Source organism: Populus euphratica, unplaced genomic scaffold, assembly GCF_000495115.2.
Source record: "Populus euphratica unplaced genomic scaffold, PopEup_1.0 scaffold142.1, whole genome shotgun sequence".
Lineage (NCBI taxonomy): Eukaryota > Viridiplantae > Streptophyta > Magnoliopsida > Malpighiales > Salicaceae > Populus > Populus euphratica.
This window is the reverse complement of record NW_011499936.1, coordinates 1-13,298: the sequence shown is the minus strand read 5'-3', so window position 1 is coordinate 13,298 and position 13,298 is coordinate 1. Positions and strand designations below refer to the sequence as shown.

Genomic DNA, 13,298 nt, shown 5'->3' with positions numbered 1-13,298 from the left:
ATATTTCTCTCTTTCATTATGTTTAGTTAAGTTTGTTATGTCAAGGTAAAAATGTTATACTAATGGTGTAATAATAAGTATAGTATAAACTGAACATGGACCTTAATGTTTGATACTAACATGTTTTATATTTGTTTTTTTCTCTTGTTTATGCCTTTCATTTTCTTTTCTTTGCTTAATTAACTTATATCTTACTTATGTTCTTATCTTATTTATTTATGTTTCTCTCTTTCATTATATTTAGTTAAGTTTATTATGTCAAGGTGAAAATGTTATACTAATGGTGTAAAAATAAATATAGTATAAACTGAATATGGACCTTAATATTTGATACTAACATGTTTTATATTTGTTATCTTATCAGTTGTTTTATTCACTCTTCATACTTTGCTTGTTAAATAATTAATATAGATTTATATTATATAACGTTTGGTACAATAAATACTTAACACTTTCATAACCCAACCATTTGATATAACCGACACATGTGTTATGAAAGGAACTTGATTTGTTGTTAACATAAGTTATAATCATGAAAACCTGACAACATTTACAAGTATTAACATTATTCAAATAAAGTAACTAATATAATTATGTTAACAATTTATAATCTGACTGGAACCTTGTTCATGTGTGGTTTTCAGTTGAGTAATAAAAATAGTTGATACAATACTTGTTTAAAATACTATTAGTGGATCATTATTTTATCCTTGTTTAATCATTATATTAATCTGACATCTCAAAGTAGTCCTCCTCTTCCTTTTTCTCCTTCTCCTCCTTCTTCTCATCATCATCATTTATAATTTATATAGTTAACCTTTTTATGGTTTGACTCTGGTCTTACCAAGTTATTTATCATTTCGACACTTAGGAGAAGACATCAATCTTTTGGTCGTGTCATCTCACTAACAATAATAATATTCATACTAAGAATAAAAAAATAATAATAATAATACCAATACCAATACTACTAGTGGTAAGAACTTGAGATTAAGGGATTTGCTCCCTCTGTGGTCTCAGGTTCGAGTCCTTGGTTGCTCATATGATAGCCATTGGAGGCTTACATGGTCGTTAACTTCAGGGCCCGTGGAATTAGTCGTGATGCGCGCAAGCTGGCACGGACACTCACGCTAATCTAAATAATAATAATAATAATAATAATAATAATAATAACAAGAATAATAATAATAATAGTAAACTATAATAACAAGACTAATAAGAAAAAATAATAAGAATAAAAATAAAAAAAGAGAAAAAAGAATAAGAATAATCATACTAATAATAACAATAATGCAAATAATAATAATAATAATAATAACAAAAATAATAATAACAATAAGAATAAAAATAAAAATAATTAAAAAATAACAATAATAACAATAATAACAACAATAACAACAACTATGCCAGATTCAAGGTGCTTGGGTCTCGCAAGCATGCCTAATCTACATGCCAGACCTATGTTTACTTAGGTTTGGAGAGCATGCCTTACCCAAGTTTAGTTGGGTCTCACATACGTTTACTCAAGTCAAGCATTATGCCAGACCCAAGTTTTTTTGGGTTTGATAGCATGCCTAGGCCGAAGTTCACTAACAACAATAACAATAATAATACTAATAATATGAATTATAATAAGAATAATAATAAAAACAATAATCATGCTAATAATAATACTAATAACAATAACAACAACCATGTCAAACTCAAGTACCTTGAGTATGACAAACCATACTTGACCTTAGTTCTTGACCCAGTTTACTTGGGTTTGGCTAATGCCTAACCCAACTTCACTATTAATAATAATAATAGTGGTAGTAGTAGTAGTAACAATAATAATAATAATAATAATAATAATAATAACACGACAAAAAGATTAATGTTTTCTCGCAAGTGTAGGAGTGTCGAAGTAATAAATAACCTGGTAAGACCGGAGTTGAATCACAAGGAAGTTAACTATAATAATAATAATAATAATAATAATAAAAAGAAAAAGAAGAAGTTAAAGAGGACTTTGAGATGTAAGATTAATGTGAATATTAAACAATGATAAAAACAAATATCAAGGTTAGAGGATCTATTAATAATATTTCAAACAAGTATAGTATAAACTCTTTTTATTACTCAACTGAAAACCATATAGAAAGAAGGTTCCAATCATATTATAAATTGTTAATATGATTACATTAGTTATCTTATTCGAATAATGTTAATACTTGTAAATGTTATCAGGTATTCATGATTATAACTTATGTTAATAATAAATCAAGTTCTTTTCATAGCACATATGTAGGTTATACCATACGGTTGGGTTTTGAAAGTGTCAAGCATTTGTTGTACCAAACGTTATACAATATAAATCTAGATTAATCATTTAACAAGCAAAGTACTAAAAGTGAACAATATAACAAATACAAAACATGTTAGTATCAAACATTAAAGTCCATATTGAGTTTATACTATACTTATTCTTACACCATTAATATAACCTTTTCACCTTGACATAATAAACTAAGTTAAACATAACGATGATGAGAAATATAAATAAAGAAGATAAGAACATAAATAAGATATAAGTTAACTAAGTAAAGGAAAGGAAATGAAAAGTATAAACAAGAAATTAATGAAAGAAAAACTTAAATATTACAAAAATATAAAAAAAGAAATAAAGAGCATGATCTTGATTTGAAAACCAAGATGCCTAATGTATGAAAATTACCTCCTTTTATAGGCTAAAATTAAAAACTATTGATTTATTGACAAATTGTTAAGAGACTGACCAACTTTTGACTTGATAACAATCATTATCTTTCTGTCTAAACAAAACATCATTACTAATATCAGAATTTGAATAGACTTGATCAAGAAAGTTCTAAAAATTATCTCAGCTTTCCAATAAAAAAAATTAAAGTCATTTGGACTTTTAAAACTCGAGATATGGGCTAAATACTGAACAGTGTTTGGGTTGCAGGATAAATTTCAACTTCTTCGTTGTTGCTACAATTTGAACTTGAAAACGGTCTTTTTAAATCTTACATTCCGCATGAAAGTTTTAGGCATATGTCTTAACTTTTTATCCATATAAAGTAGACCCAAATTCAAGTTCTACAACTCTAGATATAATCCAATGACGGAACAGTATTCTAGTTTAGACTTAACTAGCATATCTTTTCTAAGCCTAACCCTTTTTTTGTCTTCTTAATTTCCGTAGTTAAACTTATCAATCAATCCTTTGATTTATGTGATAAGTCTGTATTTAAGATAAAAATTTACTATAAATTAAAGATATATTATATGATTAAATATGTTATTATAAAACGTGCTCTAGTTAATGAATTATTGATACTTCAAGTGCAAAATAATTATATAAAACCTTGATAAAAATGTACTTTTAAATACTAATAAAAAACAAGAACAAGAATATTAATAATAATCATACTAATAATACTAAAATTGTATTTTTAAATACTAATCAAAAAACAAGAATAAGAATATTAATAATAATAATATGAACAACAACAACAATAATAACAACAATAACCATACTATATCCAAGTATCCAAGTCATGCAAACCATGCAAGACCTTAGGGGCTTAGATTTGGTAAACATGTCTGACTTGAGATAGGAAAAATACTTGACCCAAGTTTTCTAATAATAATAATAATAATAACCATACTAATAATAAAAACAAGAATAACAAGAATATCAATAACAATAATAATAATAATAATCATACCAATACTACTACTACTACTAATAATAATAATAATAAAAATAAAAATAATGACAATAATAATCATAATATTACCAATAACAATAATAATAATCATACCAAAACTAATAGTATTAAAAATAATAACATTAATAATCAAACTAATAATAATACCAATAATAATAATAATAAGAAGAAGAAGAACGACAATAATATTAACAACAACAACAACAACAACAATAATACTAATAACAACAATAACAATAACAACTATGCCAGACTCAAGCACCTTAGGTTTGCCCAACATTGTCAACTTATGTTTACTTGGATTTGACAACATGCCCGATCTATATTTACTTAGGTTTGATAACTTGCCTGATTCAAGTTTACTAACAACAACAACAACAACAATAATAATAATAATAATAACAACAATAACAACCATATTAAATCCACGTTACTTCAATTAAACAAGTATGCATGATCTAAGTTTATTAATAACAACAACAACAATACTAATAAAAATAACAATAATAATAATAAAAATAATTATTTTAATAATAATAACAACAATAATTAAGTATAACAAACTTGTTAAAAGAAGATATTTAGACCTTACATAATTACTACATTTAAGACATATATTTAAATATAAATACCATTTATTTCTTTGTTTTAAAAGAATTGAAATTTTTTATTTTATATTAATATTTTTAAATTATTTTGATATTCTAATATTTAAAATAATTTTTAAAAATTAAAAAAAATATAATTCAAAATGCCCCATGATTACGGGGTCCGAGTTCAATTGTGTCTGGTACGGTGACAAACCGGTAAACCAGAAAGGTTGAAGCAGTCCCTCCCTCCCTCCCCTCTTCAATTGCAAAAACTTGATTGAAGAAGCAAGCAAAGGAAACATGTTTGCCCCACAAACCCAAAGAGAAGAAACGTTTCGAAATCTGGGTGAAGGCATACATTATGCGACTCCAGTCATCCCCCTGACGAGGAAGACAAGCGAATTGGATCTGGTACGGGGTGTTGTTCAAATGATGCAAGGTCTGTCCAGTTCCCTTTTCTACTGGGACCAAAGTAGGCAGTGTTTTTGTGTTGCCAATGTTGGGATTTATGTCACTCACCTTTCCCACTCAACCCTTCACAACCTTCTATCTCGCTTCACCTACGCTGCCACTTGCTTGCAACTCGTCCATCTTCGTATCAATCTTCCTCACTCTTATTATGCTCTTCCCACTTTGAGGGCATTTGCCTCTGTCTCTTCTCACTGCCTTCTGGTACCTACTACATTTTTTTTCTTTACTTCTTTTTTTAATTAATCGGATTGATTGAATATTATTTGTGTCTTTTTTTTTTAATTTTTTTATTCTAGAGGATGAGAGATGTTGCTTTGAAGGAAGAAATGAAGATGTGCCATTCTAACGAACAAGAAGATTTTGGAAACGAATTTACTCCTACTTTATTGGGATTGTCTAGTTCTTTATCAAGGTTCCTCTCCTCTCCCCTCCTCTCTAGCATTCCTGGATTCTTTTTTCGTTTATTTGATTGGAAATAGGAAATGGTTTCGTTATGTTATTCCGATTACTCCATGCTTGCTGCTTGCTACTTGCTACTGTGAGTTTTTTTCATTTACTGATGAATTTTCTTGATATTAGTCTCTGCTCAGCTGCTGAATTTTTATTTCAAATTGTCCATGGAGCCATCCCCCAAGTGTGTTTTGAGCCTAATTCATCTGTTCCACCTGTTGAAATTGCTGTTCATATCCTTGATTATCTTTACACGAAACTGGATCAAGTTTGTCTCGTGCAAGGTGGTGAGGTTGGGACTATTTTCTATCATCCAACCAACCGATTTTATTTTATTTTTTTTGTAATTTCTCGTGAGTTCTTCTGGTTTACACCATTCCTTTTCAAATGCAACATTTCTGTTAATTCCAGGTGGAAGAGTATCTCATGCTACTCAATATGTTTGTGGGGAGTATAGTACCCTATATTGAAGGTCTTGATTCATGGCTTTTCGAAGGAACACTTGACGATCCTTTTGAAGAGGTAATTTAGGTTCAAACCTGTTGTTATATACCAAACTCTGAATTCTAAAATGGTTTCATTTAAATAGTAGTTTCCTGTGCTAGAAAATGACCTATTTTATTCGCACTCTATGGAATAATATTTCTTTTTCAATGTAAATTTTTTTACTGAAGATCCTGTGAGAGCTGGTCTTCTTGAACTCTTTGCTGATTTTTTTTGGGAACTTCTTTTCGGTTTCTGCAACTGTTTGGATCAGTGTGTATTTACTTGTAATGAATGATTATACTTCTCTCAACTTATCCTATAAAGGTACCGGAAGAGTTAAACAATGGCTGTATAAAGTAACTTGTTCTTTGCAGATGTTCTTTTATGCAAACAGGGCAATCTCGGTTGATAAGTCCGAGTTCTGGGAGAAGAGCTATCAGTTGAGACGATTACAGTGCAGGAACTTAGATATTAATTCTTCCATACCTTTATCGAATAACAAGACAGGAATGGGTGAAAAAGATTCTATTCCTTTTTCTGAGTTCAAAAAAGGAAAAGAGCTTAACGTAAAGGAACTTCTAGTGTGTCCTTTGTTTATTAAGGAAATTTCTAAGTCAATTGTCTCTGCTGGAAAATCATTGCAGCTGATCCGCCATGTTCCTATTTCATTCTCAATGATGTTTGAAAAAAGGAGACATACAGATATTAATGTTTTTGGAGGTTGTGGTGATGATAATGGTTTAAGCATTTGCCGACAGACCTTTGCAGGGTTAACCTTGTCGGAGATTTTTTGTGTATCAGTAGCAGGTCTTATAGGCCACGGTGATCATATATTCAGATACTTCTTGCAAAATGAGCAAAGTAAATCAAACAGTGCCGCTCCTTTGGTGTCTGCCACAATCAGAAAGGGGGAGAACAAAGATGATGAAGGCTTGCACAAGTTCTTGATTAATACATTACTGCAGAGAAAGGTGATTGATTTAGAATGTGCACACAATTTTGGGATTGATTTTTCTGATATGGAGGAAGAGCGCATGAAAATTGGTGCTGTGGATGAATTTCCCCTACAGGGAACATTCTTTCCAGAAAATCCAGCTATCACTGCATGTCAAAGTTTGCTTGACAAGAATAGAGATTCTTGGAAAATGTTGAACTTATCTAAAAATTTCTACCTACCTCCCTTGAATGATGAGGTCTTACGACAGGCCATATTTGGTGGAGAAAATGGGCCAGTCTCTCCTGTCAAAGGAACAGACTATGCCTTTGGTTTTCAATTTGGTTTACCTGATTATGATGATTCACAGAATGACACCAAACTGTTGGAAGTCTTGTTTCCTTTTCCCACTGTTCTTCCTTCTTTTCAGGTAATTCTTGATTGATTATCTCTTTAGAGAGAATTCCTGAGGAGTGCTTTGAGTTTTACATGTAATTTTGAAACAGGATGATAAACGTATGTCAGAGCTTTTGCCTTTCCAAAAAAATAGCACCCTTATTTCAAGAGTTCTTTGTTGGTTTCAAAGTGTTGAACCAAGAACAACTCCACTTCCAGTGGCTATTATACAGGAATGACTAACTTTCTACATTAAGAAACAGGTAGCTTCTTGAACCCGTTCTAGGGAACTTTGATTTCTTATTGCGCCAAGTTCGTTGTTGATGTACCCAATATCTTTTAATTATTTTATGTCATAGGTGGATTATATTGGCGGGCTCATTTTGTCAAAATTAATGAATGAATGGAGATTGATGGATGAACTTGCAGTATTGCGTGCCATATACTTGTTAGGTTCAGGTATATTCTAGGACTTAAACCTCTCGGCTCTTGCTCACATTGGGTGCCAGTCATCTGAAGTTTTTCTAACGTGTTTGTTGACGTGTTGCTATCTTTAGGTGATTTACTGCAGCACTTTTTGACCGTGATTTTTGGTAAGCTGGACAAAGGAGAAACTTGGGATGATGATTTTGAGTTAAACACTATATTGCAGGTGATCCATTTAAATGATCCATCATGTCATAAAGAATGTTTGTAGTTCTACTATGATTATTATTAATGGAGATTTGTTGCTGTATTTCTCTTGATATGGGGTTTTTGGCTGCAACACTAATTATATAGAACCCCTATTAGCAAATATTCATGTTGTCCATGTATTAAATTCTCTAGTTTTTATAAATTTCCATTATTGATCACAGGAGTCCATTCGGAACTCCGCTGATGGCACACTGCTAAGTGCTCCAGATTCTTTGGTTGTTTCCATCACCAAGAATCATGGTTTTGAAAGTGATGAGCCACCTAATACACCTACCCTTTCCTCAACTCCTCGTAAAAGTCGTCTGCACAACTTTGGCATAGATGGCCTTGATTCACTGAAATTCACATACAAGGTCTGTTATGCAGTTGATTAGACTTGAATTATTCTTAAAAAAAAATGGTACTCATGTTCAATGTGTGACAGGTCTCTTGGCCACTTGAACTTATTGCGAATGCAGAGTCAATCAAGAAGTACAACCATGTATGTCTCTTCACTTTGCTTCTATTGAAGTTTTCATCCAGTTTGGCTTTTCTTTTATTGATTGTCTGGTGTAGGTAATGGGGTTCCTGTTGAAGGTGAAGCGTGCAAAATTTGCTCTAGATAAAGCTCGGAGATGGATGTGGAAGGTTCTTTTTTTATCATTATTTTTCTTACATGTTATCCTGGATATGGTTATTCATTTATTGATGAAAGGAGATAGCTCTAGTCTCCAGACAAGGAAATATATAGTTTCAAAGGCCATGAATATGATGTCATTGTTACTGTCTTACAACTGGGTTATTGTTCTGACCTTTTCCAGGGTAGAGGTAATGCGACAAATAGCCGCAAGCATCACTGGTTAGTGGAACAGAAACTCCTACATTTTGTGGATGCCTTTCACCAGTATGTCATGGACAGGGTGAGAATCTTCTCAATGCCTGGGTGAATTTACAATCAATAAACATGGAAAAGCATATTTGAAATTAGAACAGTTTGGGGTGTTGAGATATTGACTGCCACACATGGTCACACTGTTAAATTTTGTCAGTTCTCAAATTTTCTCATGAATAGCTTTGTATTCTGCATCAGTCCAGGATTTGTGCTTCAAACAGAGACCTTGCAGTATCAGAACTTGATTACAGAAGCTTAAGATAAAATTTGTGAGGGATAGAACTATCTTTGGAGTCCCTTCCTAGGACATAGTTGGGAAGATAACTGAATGTGGGTGATGCCCCCTATTTTCTAATTGGAATTCGACATGCTGGCAGTTTTGTAATGTACTTTAATCATTGCTTCAGTTATGGGCCCGTGTCTGTATTTTGTGTTTTAGATGATAAAACTCATCGTTGCTGCAATGATCTTTTCTTTATATTTTGGCAGGACCATACATACAGACATAGCATTCTATGTATTGCTTTTTAATTTCTTCAGTTTATATGTTGGCTTATGCTGCACAGTCATATTAACTTAATACTGTATTTTTCATTTGGCCACCTCAAAGTTAGTTTTTGCCTTACTTCAGATTGGTTCTGTAAGTTTTCTGCTATCATTTTCTTCTTACCAATTCCTGGGAATGGAAGGTTTTAGGAGACCATGTGGGAAATAAAAAAAGAAGTATTATATACTCAGTGGCATTTTGTGTTGTTTAAAGAAGATGCTCAGATGGCTTAAACTCATCACATGGTTTGCTTTCTCCGTTAGCATTCGAGATTCAAAGTGGTGTTCATTGTACTCTATCGAAGTCTTTATTTGATGTTGAAATGACAGTACTCAAGTATCATAGGAAATAACTGCATTACATACACATAATGCATTTCAGTGAGGGGCTTATTGAAGTGCTCGTTTATTGAGAGCTATTGATTGATTATGCTTGAACCTTTTCTGCATTGAAGTTTATAAAAGGTCTCTGATTAGGATTTAGTTTGCAGGTATATCACAGCGCATGGCGTGAACTCTGTGAAGGTATGGCAGCAGCTGGGTCTCTGGATGAAGTCATTGAAGTACATGAGGCCTATTTACTATCAATTCAGCGACAGTGCTTTGTGGTTCCAGATAAGCTGGTGTTTAATTTATCTCTCTTCCTTTTCAAGTTTGCAATCTATTCACATGCTTGAATCTTCTTTTAAGTCAGTTATCATTGTGAAGAAGGCTAGTGTAGTCGAGGGTGTGTTCATTTATAATATAATGGAAAGGGAATTACTAGTTTTCAACTTCTCTTCTTGTTCCCCCTATTACATCTAATTGTAAAATATGCATAGTAGACAGCACACCAGTGCCTCTCCAGATTTTAGTTCCCAAATTTTAGCAGAGAAAAAATAATAGTTCAAAGGTCATACACTGATATGGGACAGGGTAGTATTAAAGATATAAAGAAAAATAGAGCAGATAAAAAAATAAAAAAAAGTAAGTCCCTATAGGAGAGGGATAAACTGAGAAGAAATAGAGAAGAGCAAGTAGGATAATATTGTTAAATTCAATTTTCAATAGTCTGCGTAAATTATATAAAAGATGCTCTTAAATAGGCACCACAACCCTAATAGCATCCTTTTCAAAAAGAAAGCCAATAACAGAAATTAAGAGGAAGTCCCAACCGACATAAACAGCTAAGATTAAAAAGTATTAAAACATCCTTTTCCGCAACACTGGTTCTCCATCACACGCATTTCCATATCTTCTAACTGTGTTTATATATATATATATAAACTCACTGTTTTCTTTTGCACTCAGTGGGCCTTGATTGCTAGCCGAATCAACAGCATCCTTGGACTAGCTCTGGATTTCTACTCCATACAGCAGACATTAAGTAGCAGTGGAGCAGCTTCTGCAATGAAGGCTAGATGTGAAATGGAAGTGGAACGGATTGAAAAACAATTTGATGATTGCATTGCTTTTCTCCTCAGAGTATTTTTCTTAATTCTCTGCCCCCCCTTTTTTTTTTTATGAAATATCTTTATCTAACTACTATTCTATAGATCCTTGTGCTATTCTTTTCCTCTTCGTATCTCACTTATGGTTGCTACAAGTATGGCACGTGCGTGCATATGTGCCATAGATGCATGCATTCATGTATCTAGTTCCATACTTGAGGTTATGAGAGAAGACAATGTTTCTGACAGTGCAGGTCTTATCTTTGAAACTCAATGTGGGCAACTTGAAGATGAAAATGTGAAAATAAGAGCTGTTTTCTGACCGTGCAGGTCTTATCTTTGAAACTCAATGTGGGCAACTTCCCTCATTTGGCTGACTTGGTTACCAGAATTAACTATAACCATTTCTACATGTCTGATAATGGAAACTTGATGACTGCCACTGGCTCTGAGATAGTGACTTCAAGACTTGGGAAGACCTTCGGATGAAATTAGGTTGGGATTGATTCAGATTGCAGATGCTTCTACCATGGGATGTGATGTGTGAATGTATGCATTTGTGTACATAATGTGAAAATAACTTTAAATACAACTATAGAAGTATACACTGTATACTATGAAAATTGGTGATTTTTATTTGCCTCCCCTGAAGTTAGGTTTTACTAAAACATTACTGAACAGTTTCAGCAATCTTTCAACCTTATAGTTTTATTTGTATTTAAATTGAAACCTGGTGTGAAATTCAGTGTAGCACAAAACCAGATTACAATTGCATTATGCTCATGTGAATATCCCTCCCGCTAGAACCTAGGCTTTTTGCCAAAGGTAAGCTCCCTCCCTCCTAAGACAACAGGCTAATTAAAAAAATAAAAAATTGAAACTATATGAGTTTAATTGAAAGGTCAATTATTACAATGTATCCATACTATTAAATTGAAATAAAAGCATGCAGTACTGCTCTAACCAACTTAGTAATAGTCTCTTTTTATCGAGCTTGCTTACATTTTGATTCTATGTAAGAGGTGGTAATATTAAACTTTCATCCTCGTCACGGTTTTCAAATTATTGATGATTTAATTCTTAAATGTGACGGTCCTTTTTATTCTCTTATTGTATGAATAGATGTTTTGTTAGGTGGTTTGTTTTAAGATGCAATACCGGCAGTCAAGTAATAATAGTTTTTAATTTAATTTTTTAATATTTAGTTTATTAAAGATTGATTTTATAATTTATTAAGAATTATTTTTTATATGATTATCTCAGTCTTATAATTAATGACATGAATTTGACATGTTAACTTGGTTAACTCAAGATTTTTTTAATTATTTTTTTCAATTTTATCTTTCAACATCTTCAATATTAGGTTGTTTAAGAATTAGGTTATGATTTTATCTTTTTATTTTTTTATTTTTTGAGATTATTTAGGTTTCATGATTGAAGTCATGGGTTTGCAGGTTAACTTACGTAGGATCAAATAATTTTATTTAATGATAAAATTAAAAAAATTAATTTCAAAAATATCTAAATTTAATATTTTTAGATATATTTTTAGACCACCTATTACTGATACTAAGTAGCAGTCAAAAAATTGTAACCATTTTTCATGATATTATGCATGGATAAGATATATTATGGCGAATTCTATAGAAAAATTTGTAAAAGACAAAACAGAATATAATAAGTGAGATTTCGAGTAAATGTTTATATAATCTTCTTCTATCCGAAAAAATGATTCATCGAAATAATGAACCACCATTGATATTGATTTACATTCTGTAGAGTTATCTTATTCCCATTACGTTGATTGCGGGCTTGACAGGTTAAATCAAGTTGACTTAGGTTACTCTTTTTATTTATGCGGTTTAGGGCTTATGGCTCAAGGCTCAGGGGCTCAGGGGTTTAGGGTTCGGGGTTCGGGTTTAGAGTTTTGGGGTTTGGGGTTTTGGGATTTGGGGTTTGGCTTGTGGTCCGGGTCTTGGGTGTCGGGTGTAGGGTTCAGGGTTTAGAGTTTTAAATTTTAGGGTTAGGGGTTTCGAGTTTGGAGTTTGGGGTTTGGGGCTTGGGGGTTAAGGGTTTTAGGGTTTCGGGTTTGGCGTTTGGGGTTTAAGGTTTACAGTTTAGGGTTAAGGTTTGGGGTTTGAGTTTTTAGGGTTTAGGGTTTGAGGTGTAGGGTTTTAGAATCTAAGGTCTAGGGTTTTAGAGATTTTAGGGTTTAGGGTTTTTAGGGTAAGGGCTTAGGGGTTAGGGCTTAGGGCTTAGGGGTTAGGGGTTTAACGTTTTAGGATTTAGAGTTAGGGGTTTAGGGTTTAGGTTTTAGAGGTTTAGGGGTTAGGGGTTTGGGGTTATAGGGTTTTAGGGCTTGGGGTTTTGGGGCTAAGGGGCTTGGGTTTGAGGGTTTAGGGTTTAAGATTTTTGGGGTTTGGAGTTTAGGGTTTAGGGTTTTTTAGGGTTTAGGGGTTTAGGGTTTGAGGTTTCGGGTTTGGGGCTTGGGGTTTTGGGTTTTGGGATTTGGGTTTTGGGTTTAGCGTTTTGGGTTTTGGGTCTAGGGTTTGAACTTTTAGATTTTTGGGGTTTCAGGTTTTTAGGGTTCCGGCTTTTTAGGGTTTGGGGCTTTTTAGGGCTTAGAGTTTGGGGTTACAGGTTTAAGGTTTTATAGGGATTTTTAGGGTTTAAGATTCAGGGTTCAGGGTT

At 32.6% G+C, this 13,298-nt stretch overlaps 1 protein-coding gene across 1 annotated transcript; it reads left to right on the top strand.

Annotated features, from left to right (window-relative positions):
* The first annotated feature begins 4,486 nt into the window (after positions 1-4,486).
* Positions 4,487-11,293, top strand: LOC105136431 (gamma-tubulin complex component 5-like). The gene is given in 15 exon segments (XM_011041770.1): positions 4,487-4,999; positions 5,095-5,210; positions 5,378-5,540; positions 5,660-5,770; positions 6,109-7,098; positions 7,175-7,327; positions 7,424-7,523; positions 7,622-7,716; positions 7,922-8,113; positions 8,185-8,241; positions 8,316-8,387; positions 8,561-8,659; positions 9,669-9,800; positions 10,468-10,641; positions 10,938-11,293. Coding segments are annotated over 15 exon segments (2,985 nt in total). The 5' UTR covers positions 4,487-4,627; the 3' UTR covers positions 11,097-11,293.
* The last annotated feature ends 2,005 nt before the right edge of the window (positions 11,294-13,298 follow it).